At 40.1% G+C, this 17,352-nt stretch overlaps 1 protein-coding gene across 4 annotated transcripts in view; it reads right to left on the reverse strand.

Annotated features, from left to right (window-relative positions):
- Positions 1-17,352, reverse strand: part of col2a1b (collagen, type II, alpha 1b) — a 53,089-nt gene that overhangs the window by 21,962 nt on the left and 13,775 nt on the right. For all 4 annotated transcript variants that reach the window (XM_071544554.1, XM_071544553.1, XM_071544551.1 and 1 more), the window contains 18 exons: positions 15,114-15,167; positions 13,634-13,687; positions 12,868-12,921; positions 12,699-12,752; positions 12,405-12,449; positions 12,061-12,114; positions 11,618-11,662; positions 10,981-11,034; positions 7,812-7,910; positions 7,359-7,403; positions 6,569-6,667; positions 6,239-6,292; positions 5,580-5,687; positions 5,039-5,092; positions 2,604-2,702; positions 1,784-1,837; positions 505-603; positions 69-122 (listed from right to left, as the gene is read on the reverse strand). In XM_071544554.1, coding sequence (XP_071400655.1) covers positions 69-122; positions 505-603; positions 1,784-1,837; positions 2,604-2,702; positions 5,039-5,092; positions 5,580-5,687; positions 6,239-6,292; positions 6,569-6,667; positions 7,359-7,403; positions 7,812-7,910; positions 10,981-11,034; positions 11,618-11,662; positions 12,061-12,114; positions 12,405-12,449; positions 12,699-12,752; positions 12,868-12,921; positions 13,634-13,687; positions 15,114-15,167 — 1,179 coding nt within the window. The remainder of the gene's footprint in view (positions 1-68; positions 123-504; positions 604-1,783; positions 1,838-2,603; positions 2,703-5,038; positions 5,093-5,579; positions 5,688-6,238; positions 6,293-6,568; positions 6,668-7,358; positions 7,404-7,811; positions 7,911-10,980; positions 11,035-11,617; positions 11,663-12,060; positions 12,115-12,404; positions 12,450-12,698; positions 12,753-12,867; positions 12,922-13,633; positions 13,688-15,113; positions 15,168-17,352) is intronic.

Consider the following 17,352-nt stretch of genomic DNA (forward strand, 5'->3'; position numbering starts at 1 on the left):
TTTTTTTGGTTGAATTTGGTTGAACTTCTGCAGTGGATAAGTGAAAGCAGGAAAGGTGGATAACTTACTCTCAGACCGGGGGCGCCGAGCAGTCCCTTCTCTCCAGCCTTGCCACCCTCACCCTGATCAGAGCAGAAACAAAATGCTGCGGTTAGTCACAAGGCCACCGTTGATTTGCTTTGTCATGCACCTATTTCGAGGTGAGAGAGCGCATTTGTGATGCTGCACATCAAATGGCGTGAAATTGTTCGTCGATATGCCAGGTATGATGTGAGCATCGCTATTATCAGGTCAGAATGGATCACAATATTTATGGTCTTCTTATGGTCGATTTTAAACAAGAACACACAAGGCTATTCTTAAGTTTTATTGGCTCATAATGTCTGACCGCTGTCATGAATCAAATATCTTTAAAACAAGTGGAGGCCAATACCCACACACATTTTCAGGATCTAACAATTACACTTGAGCAACTTTTTTCCAAATTTTGATGTAATTACTCACAGTGGCTCCCTTGGGTCCGGGGAATCCCATGACACCAGGCTGTCCGCGGGCACCCTGGGGGCCAGGGGGTCCTGGGCGACCATCCTCACCAGCAGCGCCCTAGCAGAGAGATGTAAAGCAGGGTCAGAAGACATACAGCCAGAACTTAATCTGTTCAAATTTACAAAAGGGGATGGTGAGTTTGAAAAGCATTGTTTTCTCTCAGTAACTAAATATGTCATACTTTAGGGGCTGCCTTCCCCAGAAAATAAAACCTATGGGTGAAATCAGGAATCCATCCATCCGTCCATCCATCCATCCATCCACCGTCAGTCAGTCAATAAATCAACCAATCAATCAATTGCTTCATCAATATGGTTAAACTGTGAGGTTTTGAGTAAATTCAATCCTCGAACAGCATATTTTAAATGTTATAAAATGTGACCATATACTCATCCTCATGCTCATATAATCAAAGTAAATCCATGAAAAATCTAAATTAAATATAATTGTCTTACTATAGTGCAGCAGTAATTCTAATAGTAAAGTATCTCAAATAACTAAGTCATAGTAAGTCATAGTAATTCATGAGACAAAAAAAAGTGGGATGCACAACACAACAATGGCAACGGAGTGAGTTTAGACCAATTTCATCTTCTCCTGAAAAGGCAAACTGGGCAATTTTCCCTAAACGAGGTGCCAACCCACAGAAAAGAATTCAATTTGTATAGGTTTCAGTGCAGAGTGTTAGAGCCACTTGGTCTACATGCTGTTTCAGAGGACTTCCCACTGAGCCGAGAAAAACGCCTGGGGGAAACAGGACTAGTCAGAAAATAGAGCTTAAATTCACTTCAGGATTAAGGGTTATCAGGAAAACCATGAGCCTATCTGGCAAATTGAACCCCAAGTGCAGTTGATAAATCTATGTTCTGAGTCGAATGCGAATGTTGAAGCCAGTTATCGATGTCTATCTCATTGAGACTTTCTAGTCATAAAAAAACAGCACAATTAAGAATATTTGAAACACAAACCACTCTGGGGGTAAGGCCCGTAGATAATGGGCGTATAAATCTCCTGCAATTCAATTTGATGAACCACTTATGAGTCATTAGGTGATGGGAGCACATTTGGTAAAATTACAGCTCCCCGCCAGGCCGTTCCACATGTGATATCACAGAGCTTATAGCCCCTAAATACTGCATGAGGGTGCATACTGGGTGATTACTCATACTGATTTACAAAGACACAACAACAACAACAACATTATTACAGATGTTACAGCATGCAGAAGTGCACTTACAGATGGTCCAACTTTGCCTTGAGGACCAGCATCACCAGGACGTCCAGTGAGACCCTGCAAGTGGAGAATAGAAACAGACGAAATCCACATGAGTCATCAGACCTCTCTATGCAGACATGAGCTTAACTGAGGCGGTAACATATGGCACTGTGGGAAACTGATTTTACACCACTGATTGAGGCCTTTTAAGCACCGAGCAACAGTTTTAACACCTATTGATGGAAATGATTAATGCTTGAAACATGAATGAAATGAATGTGTTACTGATTTCAATGGGCTAGATTTATAAAGAGATTTGCCTTTTTTTTTTTTTAAAAATAGGTGCACTGGACAGAATGAAATCAATCCAGGAGTATGCCATTTTTATATACCTGATCCACTGTAAAAAATAGTAGGCTTAAAGTGGGTTTACTTGCTATCTGCAGTGGCATACAAGTACAAAACAATGTATTATTACAGTTTTTTTTATTGTCAGTTAAGGATTGTCAGTTAAGAATTGAAGCCCTGTAACAAATCAGCACTAGTCCAATGCTTCAGCCATTAGGCAATATTTTATTGATGCCAACCAGAAACCTTGTATCTTCAATTACAGTATTCATTCTTCTAAACAATGACTGATATCAGACATTGTCTCTCACCTGTATATCTCATAACCTGGAACCAAGCCAAACTGCCTATTGTAAAATGGCCAAAATATATGGGCATCAGTCTGAAAATCACTTACTTTTTCCTTATTTCTGAAAAGCTGCATTTTTTGACACCACCAACATCAAGATTAGTGGTAAAAAAAAAGGTTAATTGTCATCAAGGAAGAGCTTACCCTAGCACCAGGCAGACCAGACTCTCCAGGGCGGCCAGGGTCACCGTTAGCACCCTTGGGACCACCGGCACCAGAGGGTCCGCGCTCACCGGGGGCTCCCTGTGTTAGGAGAGAGAAATTAGAACAGGAGTGGGCCACTCAGTCATTCACTAAGGAGTAGACATTTCAATTCCCCACCCTCTGGGGAAATGAGTTTTCCTTTTAATGGTGTGAGCGAGCTTCATTGACTTGCTGAAGATGAGAAGACTAAATTCTGACAGATTCATTTTGGTGTAAATGAAACAGCATGGGGGTAGATAATGTTAAATAAGATGTCTGTTTTGTGGTGGATAGGGGACATGTGGGTCACTAGTGCACCATGGGTTTAAGAGCTATGCTGCCATCTTATGGCCACATGGTGGAACTGCATATATTACTGTTCAGCAAGCTTTAGACACGTACCAAACACTCTAAGAAATAGGTGAGTTGACCAATTTGACTCTTTCTGTTGGTCTTCACTACAATTACAATTACAATTTCACATTTGGCAGACGCTTTTATCCAAAGCGACTTACACATGAGATTTGCATACAACACAAGCAAGTTTCTAGATAGGAAAACTGAAAAATCACTGAAAAATCACTGAAAAATAAAGCTGATTAATTATGTACCTCATTAACTCTCAGAATGAGAGAGTGCTGATCTGGGACCTGTGTGAACCTTAAAGGGCCACTTCACTTATTATGTGCCTCATTGAACTCATAATCTCAAAACTGTATGCCAATTTAACTTGGTTTGAGAATTATTAAGAGTTAATGAGGTGAAAAATTATCTTCCAGAGATGTCATCAGGGACCACTGAATCAACGAAAGCTCAGTGAAACCTTCTGCCAAAATGATGTTTAATGTTTCATCCATTTATTTTGGCGATTGCCCCTTGGTTAGATAGTGAAGGAAAAAGTGCAATAGCTTTTCACTTTCCAATGAATTGATAATCTTTGGTGTTCTAAATCCACTGTCAGGTCTCACCTCTGATGTAGCTTTTTTAAGTAACCTTTTCTTAGTTAAATTCTTTATTCACAAATGCAAGATGGCCTTTGGAAAGCCAGTTTTAATGCTTTTAAATGAATACATTTTATCCATGGCAGGGACAAAACAGGACATTCAGATGTTTTATGGATAAAAAGCCACAGTGAGTTAATATGGTCATATGACACACTTGCAGATTTCTTAGTGTTTTGTTTTGGAAATGTTTTAGTTAAGCGGTTTCCATTCACTGTGTACATTTACAAAGTGTGAAAACCACAGAAAGCTTATCATCAGATTGTTCACAGTGTGGCGACTGACAGATTCAACCACGGCAACACTGTCAGGAAAGATTCAGGCATGAACTGAGAGTTGCTATGGATATGAATCTTCCTTCATGATAACAATTTTTTCTCACTGTGCACAGAGTTGAAAACTTCAAACTATCAAATTATCAGAGAGGAGAAATTAGAGAGTACAGCTTGCCAGATTAAATTATACCTTCAGAGATAGGTTCGGAATCATTTTCATGCAGAGTGTGAGACATGATACAGAGAATCATTTGTATAGGTGTTCCTTGTACACACCTAGAGTTAAAGCCCTTTTGTGGCTTTCAAACTATTTTCCAAACTAGTGTCGTATTGGTGCAAAGTAAAAGGCTTTTGCAACCCCTGGGAGTGTGTATTTGATAGGTTTAACAAATCTAAAATCTTCTCAAAATGTTTTGATGAGCAAGTGTGTACAAGTCCTTAGAATCTCATGGGTACAAACCCAGATACTTGATAGTTTTTCCACCATGATTATCAAACCTGAACTAAGCTGTATTAGATCTTATTCACTGGACTAAGCTTACTATACTAGATACTATCAAAATAATACAATGAATACAACATGATCATGCATGTGCTTGAGGAGATCATGTGCAGGGGATGATCTGGGAGAAGGTAGCACAGACACTACAGCACTAGTTCTTTAAGAGTACTATCTTCTTCATGGTTCAATTTGAAGGATATTGAGTCAGACTGAGTCAAATTAAATTGAAATTCATGGAGATGTGATTTTTAAGCAAATACAAGTCACCTGTGTGACAATATTATGATTAGGTAATTCAAAAATGTCATTTTCGCACTGTGACTAGCACAAACATACAGGAAGCCAGATTAGAATATTGGACCTGGCTATTGTTGACAGCAATTTCCAAATACAATCAGCGGCACATGGACCACATAATTATTAGTTCCACAGATTTACAACCATGACTCCTGACGCATCAGTTTCATACAGTTTCTTATCTCTTCCTTCCTCTGCCAGATTCAGATGTTCTGTTTATCTGAAGGCATCCCTGTTCATTCCTGTTTCACAGCAGATTTTCCATTCCTACTGCAATAATAAACCCTCCTCTGGGACGGGTGTAACCATGGTGACACTCACCTTGGGACCAGCCAGACCATCTTGACCAGGGAAACCACGGTTACCGGGAGATCCCTAAATAGAAAACACCAGACCAGAGTTAGGATTAGGATAAGAACAACAATATATTCTTAGCCATTAGTTCGGTCTGGAAACCCCCAGTGGTCCTTCATGGGGTTCCAGGACCCAAGCAAAATGAGGAATAGCTTAATTTTACTATAATTTAATAAAACTATTCTGATCATAGGTTTCACTCTCACCAATATTATCTCCACATGTACAATATAGACAAGTATGAAATTCACACTATAACATCAAAAAACAAAATTTTCCCATGTTTTCCCTGGGACAAAATCATATCAAATGGGGCTCCCTGGCCTAATGTGTGTCTACTTTGTGTCAACCTCTGATCTAAGCAACTACACAACTACACATATTTATTAATTAATTAATTGGGATTGCATTCATTGGGATGGCTGTAAAACAAAGCAGAACGTTGCCAACCAGCATAAACTTTCATAAACAACTATGACCTGGTTTTAACAAATTTGATGGTACTCACTCTCTCTCCGGGAGGTCCCAGAGGTCCAGCAGCGCCGGGCTCTCCCCTGGGTCCACGCTTGCCCTCCTCTCCTGCCGGGCCATGGACTCCCTGAGGACCAGCTGGTCCCTACAAAACACATCCAGGACAAACAAGGTTAGCATGGAAAATGGAATTGTTTATGATCGGCTTTAACAAAGCAAAAAAACACAATTTCCAAACTTATACTTCAATATTACACATTAACCTTCTACATGAACTGTTTTGTGATTGAAGAAAGGTGGACAGTGATTTTAAAATTTAGATGAGTAATATTTGTGTGCTACTGATTAGTGTCATGATTGTACATGCCAAAAAATGATGTGAAGAAAAAAAATCCTATTTCTGCATGAGGGAGCAATTTTCTTTCCTTTGAGTTTCTATGTTCTGTATTTCTTAAACCATCTGAGAAACTGTGAAAAGCAGAATGGGTAGCAAACCAAGCAAATAGTGTACTTAGTTCTATTGAGGCAGTATTTTCTTTGGGAGTACAGTAAGATAGTATGAGATTGTCTGGTGAATTAATCAGATATGGATTTGGTCTGGATTTGGGCAAGAGATCCGAACAATACGGAGTGCATGAACAAGTGTCAAAGCATAGTTTCCATATTCATATTTTCATATTCATAGGAAAAACTCACAATTTCTCCTTTGGGTCCAGCCTCTCCCTTGAATCCTGGAATACCTACGTCTCCCTGAAGAGAAACAGATAGATAGATAGATAGATAGATAGATAAATAGATATATAGATATGGAGAGAGAGAGAGAGAGAGAGAGAGAGAGAGCGAGAGAGAAAGAGAGAGAGACATTTTTATTATGATTAAAGATATAAACTATTAGTGGTTATCTAAATATAATTGCTCCAAATAGTAACAAGGAACTAAAAACATATACCTCCCTGCACACCAACAATAATAATGGTGCCCTACATTATATATCTAGGGTTAATGAACTATTCGGTGAATACATACAGCTGTTCCTTTGGGCCCAAGAGGTCCAGTTGCTCCCTGAGGCCCAGGAGGCCCACGAGGTCCAGGGAAACCAGGAGCACCAGCAATACCAGGAGCGCCCTGCAGAGAGAAGCAGTGATGTCAGTTGATCAGTGTAATCATTCTATTCACTCACCTATCCATCAAACTGGGTATAGTCTTAGAGGACAATAGGTTGCTACTGATTATAGCATCAGTTAATAACTTGTGTAACATCAATGAGAAATGAATCAGTGAGGAAATCCTCCTGTACAGACTGAAGAAGCGCCAATTTTTCTACATATTTGCTGCTGTGAGGCTGCATTGTTGGTCCACCCATATAAATCCTGCACTATTAACGCAGGACTGATACACAGTCGGGGGACATCAATGACAACAGTGGCTCTAACTGTGATGTTTGACTGACTGGTGCATTACAGATGCTTTTGAGATGCAATAAAAAGCTCAGTGAGAGTGTTATTCTGTTCAGTGGACAGATACCACCAGAGTGGATCTGATTCTGACTATTCAGTTAGTTTACTTTACGGACCAGCTCAGGTCTCGATAGACAAGCATATAGACTGGTGCTCTGACAAGTGTTACAATTTCATTTACAAAACAATCGGCCAGGCTTTCTGTATTTTAAATGCAAATGTGTTAGGCTATGTAGATGATGTCAGAGAAGCAGTGTTGGTGGAAACATCACCTGTCATTTCCACTGTAGCAAAGTGCAGAATTAGAGTGTAACAGAGTGGCAATATGAAATACAGATGAAGTGCAGTTTTCTACTTACAGCTGATCCTTTAGCTCCGGGGATACCATCAGTACCAGGGTTTCCCTGCAGAGAAGAAGAGACAAAGCAAGTGAACGCACTGCAATAGTCACAATTGAGCCTGATTTAGTTACTTTTCTGGAATTGATTGATCTAGCTGTACATATGAACAAGAAAATATACTGTTTTCATCTTGAAACTTCTTTTCTACAACTCTCAACTCTCTCAGTGCATTAGAAACAGTGCTCATAATACCTGAGTTCAGTCACTCAGAAATACATTAAAAAAAAAAATGTAGAAAACACAACAGGATATAAGAAATAAATTATTCAGGATAAAATATAGTTGGTGGCATAGCCCATCTGCGCTGCATATTGCTTTCATATCATGGCTTTTAGATGACAAAGAGTATTTCCTATTGACACTAAAGCCTATAGCTTTTTCTTTTTAATATATCTTTATTGCTTCACTCACAGATGCGCCAGAGGGTCCGGGTGATCCTGGAGTACCAGACTCTCCACGGGGTCCCTGAGCGCCCTCAGGTCCACGAGCGCCGGTGGGGCCAGCTTCTCCCTGGTCAGCAGCACAGAGGAAACAGGGGTTGAAATTACATGAGTATTTATTTGAAAAGTCAACCTACAAATAATTATCGTCTATCTGCTCAAGTAGTCTGTAGAATGGACAAATTCGCCGGTAGTTGGTGCAAATCTTCAAATCTTTTATGTAGCCTGTTCATTCTTTGACTGCAATTGTGACTGCTATGATGAGGTACGATATTACGATATTAGACAAATAAATACTTAATTACAATATAATTAAGTATTTAAAAATTGCTCAAGTAGAAGTAAAAGCACAGAAAAAAAGTGCTGCTCTAAAAATCTAGTAGTTAGAGCTATTTAAAGCTTGAAATTAAGATTTGATCCATACATTCAAAATGTCCATACATTCAAAATGTATTCAGCTACTCTGCCTGGGCCTGGATTGATTAAATGCATAGTATGCAACAGAATATAATATCAGTAAGTAAGTTGAAGACAAGGTTCTACAAATATGCACCATTTGAGAATCATTTAGCACATGATATATATAATGACTAGGAATACACAAAAATAGAAGAAAAATAAGGATCAATAGATAAAGAAACTGATGGCATAGAAGAGGGGAAGAGGCTCCAAACAAGGGCTTGGAGCTAAAGAGTGTAAATGGCATAAAGTGTGAAAATGAGTTTCATTCTGCATAAAAAAATAAAGCTCTTGGTGAGACCAAGTATCAATAAGTAGAAAATATTAAAATTGTGACAAAAACTGTACAGCAAAATAATAGTAGTGATGACCTAGACCTAGACTATTTGATTTGATTTTGGCTACAAGCCTTTGAAATAACTGTCAATATGCTTTTTTACATATTTAAGTACAATTTTAAAGAAGCTCACTTAAGTTGGTGACAATTACAAAATTCAAGAGCAATCTTAGAATAATAAATGTAACTAACATCAACACATTAGTAGTATTTCGCAAAACGACTGGCATGTAATAAGCTATGCAGTGAGATATCAATATTACTACTATAGTCCGCAAAAAAATATAGAAAAAGCTGTAATATATTTTTAATTAATGATGAATCATTTGTAACAGTAAAATTAACTAATGAAATTGTTAATTAGCACAGTATTTGTCTTAATTTGTTTGAGAAAAGAAAGAAACAAACCATTGCTCGGAAACCAAGGTTTCCGCATTTAATTAGCAAAGTTTACACGTTTTAGTGGTAAACCAATGAAATTAGAGTTGAATGTTTACAGAATAGCAGCTTTTAAAAGAAAAAAACAAACAATTAGCTGTCCTTTCAATAAACCAAATTTATGTGGGTTTGACTCAAAAGTGTACTAGTCATAGCCAAGCGTCTAATGTTTTGCAGACCTTCTGGTCCAGTAAAACAGACTCGGTCCAGCATTCACAGACACTCAAGTAAATATTTTGAGCCCCCGCCCCCTAATGGACATCAGCCAGAGATTTCACCACACTGAGAGTTTGCAGCTTTTTCAGCATGTTGGTGAATGGAATTCCTTTGCCATTGCTGTAGCATTTTATACATCATGACTCAATAGTATGACATAATAGAGTTTGTATGTGTTTGCGAAAACGGTGCTGTGGTGGCTGAAATCTTTCTTCTCCCACAGCCCATTGTCAAGGCCAATATACTACTGGCTCTGAAACTGGGTTAAAGAGGGTGCATATGGGGACAAAAGGGGGAACATCTGCCAGTTATTTTAAGGTTATGGAAAAAATTCTCTGCATTTTAGAGGCGGTGGCAGCATGGCTGTTGCTCGATAATAAAAGTACAAGGTTTACTCTGTTCTAGGTAAAAACATGGCAATGTTCTTGTCTGACAATATTTGCATTGTGTTGGGTGCAATACACATGCAAAAGTGCTAGGTTTATTCAGCTGAGGTTAAAACAACTGTGGTGTTTTTGTGTTGCTACATTTTACTGTGTTTGTCTTGGGTCCTTTTTAACTGTGCTAAGCCTTACACAGAGAGTAAAAAATTGTAAACAAGGCTGGATTTCATGAGCACAAAGGGATTTAACAGGCAGGCCTGATTCAAATAGACAGCATATGGGATCCTGCAGGTACTGCTCAATAACTCATATTATGAGATTTCTAAGGTCCCTCACCATGGGACACTTCCTGGAATATTCCACAAACAACAAAAATGTCCACACACACTCACAGGCATACACATCCTCCTGCATACATACATAATCATATACGTGCATGAAGTGTTTATGGATGTAGGTTTGTACAATGCGCACACACACACACACGCATGCGTGCACGCACACACGCACGCACGCACGCACACACACACACACACACACACACACACACACACTCTTCCACATCTTGAGCTTAGTTTGCAGTGATGACTTCAAGGCATTCTTGGATTTCGTAAACAGAGACTCGCATTTTTAATTCCTAAACGATTTCCCTGACTATCAAGGGGATAGAAGAAGAAAGCAAACCACCAGCACAGGGCCCTCAAGCACTGAGCTGAGCCTGTCTGCCATGCAGGAGGAATAAATCAGTCCCAAATAAGCAGAGAGAGAGAGAGAGAGAAGAAGAAGAGAAGACAGCGAGAGAAGGAGAGAGAGAGAGAGAGAGAGAGAGAGAGAGAGGGAGGGAGAGAGTAACGCTTTAAAACCCCCTCCTCTCTAATTTTCCACACAGATGGAGGCGTAGAGCACTTTTCAATGCAGCACAGCCTTCTCCGATTTCACTAACACATTTCAACTTGTCCCCACAAAATCCTCCCTGAGCTGCCACCATTTTCTGAGCCCTAAATGTTCTGATTTGATTCACTAAGACACTGTCCCAACTACATAGACCGTGCACATTCTGGCACCTCTTAAACGTTTCATGCAAGTTGGTTTGTGTGCAAAGTGCTCAAAATAAGTGGCAGAAACTTCAGTGGCAATGGTTTATTTTTTTTTTAGAGAAAGAGAGACAGATACACACACAGAGACAGACAGACAGACTGACATACAGACACTCTCTTACTTACTCTCTCACTCACAAACTAAAGACAACAATGGTGAAGGGAAAGAGGAAGAGGGGGGGAGGGACCAGTAAGAGAGCTGTGACTTACCTTAGAACCAGGAGAGCCGGGGAAGCCTGGAGCTCCAGCAGGACCGACGGGGCCCTGCAGAGAGGAGAGGACAGGCTGTCAGCTCAACTACTGATCACTGACACTGGAGGTTACACCGGGCAGCTCCCAGGTGTAACTTTGCAACCCTCCCTCCGCACACAGACCTACGGCCCCCAGGCAACTGCTCAAAATAAGAACTTGTTGGTGAAAATGGGGATAAAACATAGGCTACTACCATACAGGTGAGAGAGAGAGAGAGGGGTGTGTGTGTGGAGAGAATAGAGGGGAAGGCAGGGAGAGATAAGGGGAAAGAGAGGGGTGGGAAAGGAGATATGGATGCACTAGGGAAGGGTGGGGTAGAGTGAGTGGAAGGTGGAAAAAGGAGAGAGAGGGGCATGTGGGGATTAGCATGGGGGGGGTGGGAAAAGGGAGGGGGTGATCTCAGAAGAATTGAGGAAAGATGGAGAGAATGAATGATGGGCGTAGAGGAATAAAGAAGAGTAGTGAAGAGCAGTAGGGTAAATAAACAATGTATTCTATATTCACAAGGTTTGAAGGAGTGTTCTTATTTCTAACTAAACCTAAAGGAGATAAACAGGGAAAGTGAAATAAAAAAAAGACCCAAAATGATACTTACAGGAGGACCAGCGGGACCGGGCAAACCATCATTTCCACGTGCTCCCTGGATATCAGAAACAAAGCAGTATCAGCACACGTCAGAAAAACACCTGGACCTTATTCTACTAAATAGTGGAATGTAAATAAAGTGTGGATTTTGCAGTTTTACACAAACTATTCATACAAAGATGATTTACTCAAATCAGCGGACAGGTACATGGGGAGTAATAGATTATGGCTGACACATGAAGATATAATATCTACTGCAAATATGACTACAATAAGTGCTGATGTTTGATGTAGTGAAGGTAATACTCAGCACTGAATTATACTCTGAGTTACGCTCTCCGCCTCTGAGTTTTACTCTGAGTGAGCAAAGCGTTGCACCTAATACATCTGCTGTGGATCAGATGTTAGCTTCTGCGTCCAAGTAGAGTTTATAGACAGAAAGATGGCACTCACAGCGGCTCCGGAGGGTCCAGGACGGCCTCTCTCACCAGGCAAACCACGAGGTCCCTGTGTAAAGGAGAGAGAGAGAGAGGGAGAATGGACATATTACAATCTGTGTAATCCATAGCATGAGTGAAATCTTATACCTGATGTGTTATGACATTTTAGCATGGCAAGCCCATTTGAGAGTGAGAAAAAAAGACTAATGCCTCCTACTCCTGAGCTATAGTCTCTGTAATATTGTACATCTTAGATTAAATTTGTGTAATCTAGAATTGTATTTGTTGACTGTAGCTAATAGGATGTCATTGTGAATTAATGTTCTTTGATAGATGTTAATATCCAGAAATACGCACCATTGGTCCGGGAGCGCCGTTCTCTCCAGGAGCACCAGACTCACCCTAAAGAGAGAAAAGACTCCTATCATTGCAAGTCAAATTTATATGATAACAGACCTTCCATGTTTAGTGGATTACTCAAACCATGAAATCTGGTCTGATTACAGAAAAATACTCCCATACTGACTGTTACTGAAATTGTTGTAGCATTTTGTTCTGCTGTATCTTATCTAGCTAGGTCACCATCAACATAGAAAATCATACAGAAAACAATAGGAGCGTGGTGAGTTAAAGAGAAAGAAAAAATCCTACCTTAGAGCCAGCAGCTCCAAGCTCTCCCTTTGTACCATCAAGACCTGGATAGCCCTAAAAGATAGAGGAGGGACAAAACACACAGTTAGGAAACCAAGAATAGGGACTAAAACAACAATCTAGTTTGTTTGACATTGGTGAAACGTCTGTTGACAATGAACACACTCACTCTGTGTCCCTTGATGCCGGGCAGACCGGGAGTTCCTGGGAATCCACGAGCTCCCTTTTATGGGACAGGAGAGGAGACAGAGGAGAACAAAGTGGAGACAGAGGAGATGAAGATAAGAGCGTGGAACAGTATCACTATCCAGATCTCTTTTCCTCCACTGGGTGGGAGCCAGTGGGACAAATGACATCAGGGCAGATTTTTCCCGGACAGACAAAGGTTCTTCGTAGACAAATTAAGAAACAAGATTCAAACCAAACTGTTTTCATTAGCGTGGAATTATCTATTGAAATGCACTTTGAAAGGTTAAATCCAAAAGCTGATTCTTCTGAGTGCCAGGCCGCTGCTAAGAGGTTTGGCCATGTGACACTCTCAGAGAAAAAAAGCTTTTATTGACTTAATATAATCGACTCTTGGCTAAATGACTCCACTTTAAATTGATAACATATTTATAATATAATAGCACTGAATCTCAGCTTGACATATGGTTTTCCTCAAATACAGAATGGACAGCTCAGTCTGTATAGTGAACATTCACTACTGTCAATCACAAATTAGAATCTGAATTCTCTGGTCTCTAATTTTCACCAAAACCTATCCATTTTCACAAATTATTACTAGGCTAGTCTTTGGCCTTTAGAAAAAACAAAACAAAAAAAATCTTTAAATCAAGCGTTGTTCACCTTTAACAAACTACTCAATATTCATGTCATCGGAAACATGGCTGATATCAGTAATCAGAATAAATCAAAAGCATGAGAAATCTTACCTGAGGTCCAGCAGGTCCACGCTCACCACCCTTGCCAGGTTTGCCAGCCTCACCCTAAAACAGAAACAGAGAGGAGCAGTGATGTGAAAATTGCATTGAAATTGTTTTGAATTCATTCATTGAATGTGATTGTTCTTTATAAAATCCACAAACTGATTAGCAATACTAAGAAAAGAAAAGAAAAGAAAAGAATCACGTATTTTTCCCCATCTATCTACTGTATATTCAATGTAGTTGTTTTGAGATTGAGCGCCCCTAGTGGACACAATCTGACATATCAAGTCTGCTGCCATCAAGTGGTGAAAAGTGGGCATCAAATTTTTAAGTTTTCAATTAAATAATTGCTTCAATTAAATGAGTAATAAAGTAGTCAATTTGTTTGAACAAGTGGGGTGAAAATGCTGACATTGCTTGAATTGAACAGAATAGGAGGCCAGAAAAAGAAAAAGTAATGTAAGCTACAAGAAGAAAAGTTAGAGATGCCCTGTTGTTGAGATCCATCCCATAACACACCATGTTGCATTTATACCAGGCTTTAGGAATTTGATCACAAGAACAATAAAGACAAGAGATTTTGGCAGGCAGTTTCTGTCTCTGATTTGTACAACGCAAAGTGCAATCTACTATAGAGAAAGTTTCTATTGTGTAGTGAACAGTTTAACATTTAATGAAGATGGCAAAGACCCACATATATGTTTAGACAACTCAAAATCAATTTCTGATTAAAACAGTACTGTTAAATACAATGTATAATAGTTTCACAAGGATGTTCAAATCATATTGGTTTTTTTTCTATGCTGGCATAGCAGACAACACAAAGGCATAACACAAAGTAAAATTGAAGTGAGTAAATACAGTAGGTCCGGCTATGGAAGACCAATTGGATGTTCATAATAACAGTATTCAGACCCGGAAGACACATGGTAGAGCAGCAAACTAGAGTGAGTGTAATTGGTGTGCGAATGGAGTTTGTGAAAGCAATGATCGGCCAGCTAATAGTGAGATAGATCAAATGGATTGTTAATGGAGGGACTCTGTATTCACACTTTACAACATTGATCTTATAAATGCAAGCGCACATTCAGTATTTGCATCCTTTGATGTGACAGATTGTATGTAATGTACAAGGGAGTGGAGTGGACAATTGAGAAGCAGTACAATTCATCATGATAATTATGAACAGGACACAGTATGGATGTGGGTGGAGTCATGGAGGGCCATGAGGAAAATGCTTTATTACTGTTTTCGATTGTTTTAGGGAGAATGTATAGGCCGTTTTCTGTGAGTCTGCTGTAAGATGACAGTGACTGAGCTTCACCCAGTGGCAATTTTATCCTTCTAGAGCAATCATATATGAGTGGGAAGTAGGTGGGAGTGGACTGGACACAACAGAGACAGATATTTTTGTGGCAGAGGGATTGTCATGGTTTCTGGTTGTTGGTTGTGTTTTGACAGTTGTGTCTGTGACAGAGATACTTACATCATCTCCAGGTTTGCCAGAAGGTCCAGGGGGGCCACGGGGACCCATGGGGCCCTATTAGGGAAGAGAGAGAGAAAAAAAAAGCCAAGGTGAGACACTATTACCTTTGATAACCAATAGGGGGCAACGTTACACAGGTTAAACCTGGAGTCTGGAGTAATTCATAGCATGTGGTGACAATGTTTTTTCTCCTTTTCTTTACAAGCACCCCTGGCACAAAACATTCTTGAAAGACATGCCAAATGAGATATAAAAAAAAGCAGGACTACAGACGATTCTCATTATCAATTGGATTGCACAAGTGTGTGTGTTACACTCACTGACAAAAGCTGCCATTAATAATGCATTTCCTACTACACTAATCAAAAGCATTGAGCCACCTATTGTGGCTCACATTAATCAAAGCAATCCTATCTTGCTGATTAGTGTGGATAGTTTATGAGCTGACTGTGAGAAACTAGCTTGAAAACTGACATGAATTAATCAGAAACTAACATTTATTTGCACCTAATCACAGCACAAATGTCAATAAACTCTTTAAGAAACACATTGAACTTCACTTTCCAATGTAGGCTTCTCTTCTTCATCTAAAAACTGTAAAAGTAATGAATTCTCACGCAATTCACAAATATTACAGCCATATTCATAAGACAATTTCTTCTATGAGAAGAGTTGAGAATGAGTAAGATTTACAAGTTAGATTAGGAAGGAAAAGGGAACAGATACTTCAATATCCAGAATACTTAGTATGCTGTCCAGCTGTTTCCTTCTCTCTCTCTGTTCCTGTCTGCCTCTCTTTCCCTCTCAGCTTTCTCACCGACTGTGTGTTTGTCTACGTCCTTTTGTCCTTTCACCATTTCCTTTCTGTCTGAATGTCCTCTCATTCTCTCTCTCTCTCTCTCTCACTCTCTCTCTCAGTCTGTCTGAGCTCAGCAGGTTGAACTGGAGGCAAAAGCCCATTTCACTTTGCTTAAGTGCTATCATAGAATGAAACACTGACCAGCAATGATATGAAGGATCTTATACTAGGAATACTGATAGGTTTTCCTGTTATTATCATTATGATTATCGTTATCATAATGAGCTCATTAAGGAGACCTTGTCGTTGATCCTAGTCCCTCTACTCTGCGGGAAAACATCAGCGTGCACGTTTGACCGTTTATTATGACTTGAAAGACTAAGCTGATCACCGGACTTCATAAATACTTAGCCAATATAATGACCCCTCTACCACTGCCAAGCCACGATCTGCTAGACAGCTTGATTTTAATCACCGATAATGATGTAGTACAACATTTTGTCTGCAGCTGAAGGTTAAAAGAGGCTGTCTGCCTGCACAGGAGCAGATTAGCACAGCGGTGGGGAGACCCTGCTCCATCTACCTGCTGGGAGGGAGCGGGGGGGGGGGGGGACAGTTTACTGGAAGCTTCAGGAGGGGTAAGTGAGGATAGAGCGGGGTAAGAGCTGGGGCAGCGAGGAGAGACGGCCGGATAGAGAGGGCAAGGAAAGGGTAAGAAGAAAAGGAAGTGGGGAAAGGGGTAATGTTGGGGGTTGCGGGGGGGAGGATCTGTCTGAGAATGGTTGGTTGAGGATTGAAAGCCAGTTGGGGAGCGGTGGAGATTTGTCTGAGGAGGAATATGAAGGAACAGGGAAGGTTCGACAGATCTAGTGGAGCTGTCAGTAAGAAGAGAGGCAAGGAAGGCTGGGAAAAGCTGGAGAAGGGTAAAGACCTGACTCAAGAGGGTTGTAGGAGGGGGAGGAGCTGTCTCAGAGGGGATAGCGAAGGATGTAGGAGGTAGGGATCAAGGTTAGGAGGTGTTACAGGCTTTGGAGAACTGGGGATAGCTATGGAGGGGAAGGGATGGCTGCATATTCTACAAGAAGAGGTGATAAGAATAGAGGAAGGTTGGAAAGACAGCATCCAATCCAGTTGTGTCTTTGCTTGTCATCTTGATTTTGTTGCTGTTTCTGTCTCTTGTTTCTTGTCTTCTTGTTTCTTTTCTTTTCTTTTCTTTTCTTTTCCTTTAAACAAAACAAAACTAAACTAAACTAAACTAAACTAAGCTAAACTAAACTAAACTAAACTAAACTAAACTAAACTAAACTAAACTAAACTAAACTACAATGTATTTTCTACCATTGTTTTATACGAGGCACTTTCATTCAGAGCTGATTCCCATGTACAATGACAGCCTGAGAAAAGGCAAAGAGACAAGAGAGGGCAGGGAGGAAAGAACAG

The sequence above is a fragment of the Centroberyx affinis genome, unplaced genomic scaffold (genome assembly GCF_046629955.1).
Source record: "Centroberyx affinis isolate AG114_WGS23_722 - 3 ecotype Tasmania unplaced genomic scaffold, CSIRO-AGI_Caff_v1 ptg004599l_1, whole genome shotgun sequence".
Taxonomy (NCBI): domain Eukaryota; kingdom Metazoa; phylum Chordata; class Actinopteri; order Beryciformes; family Berycidae; genus Centroberyx; species Centroberyx affinis.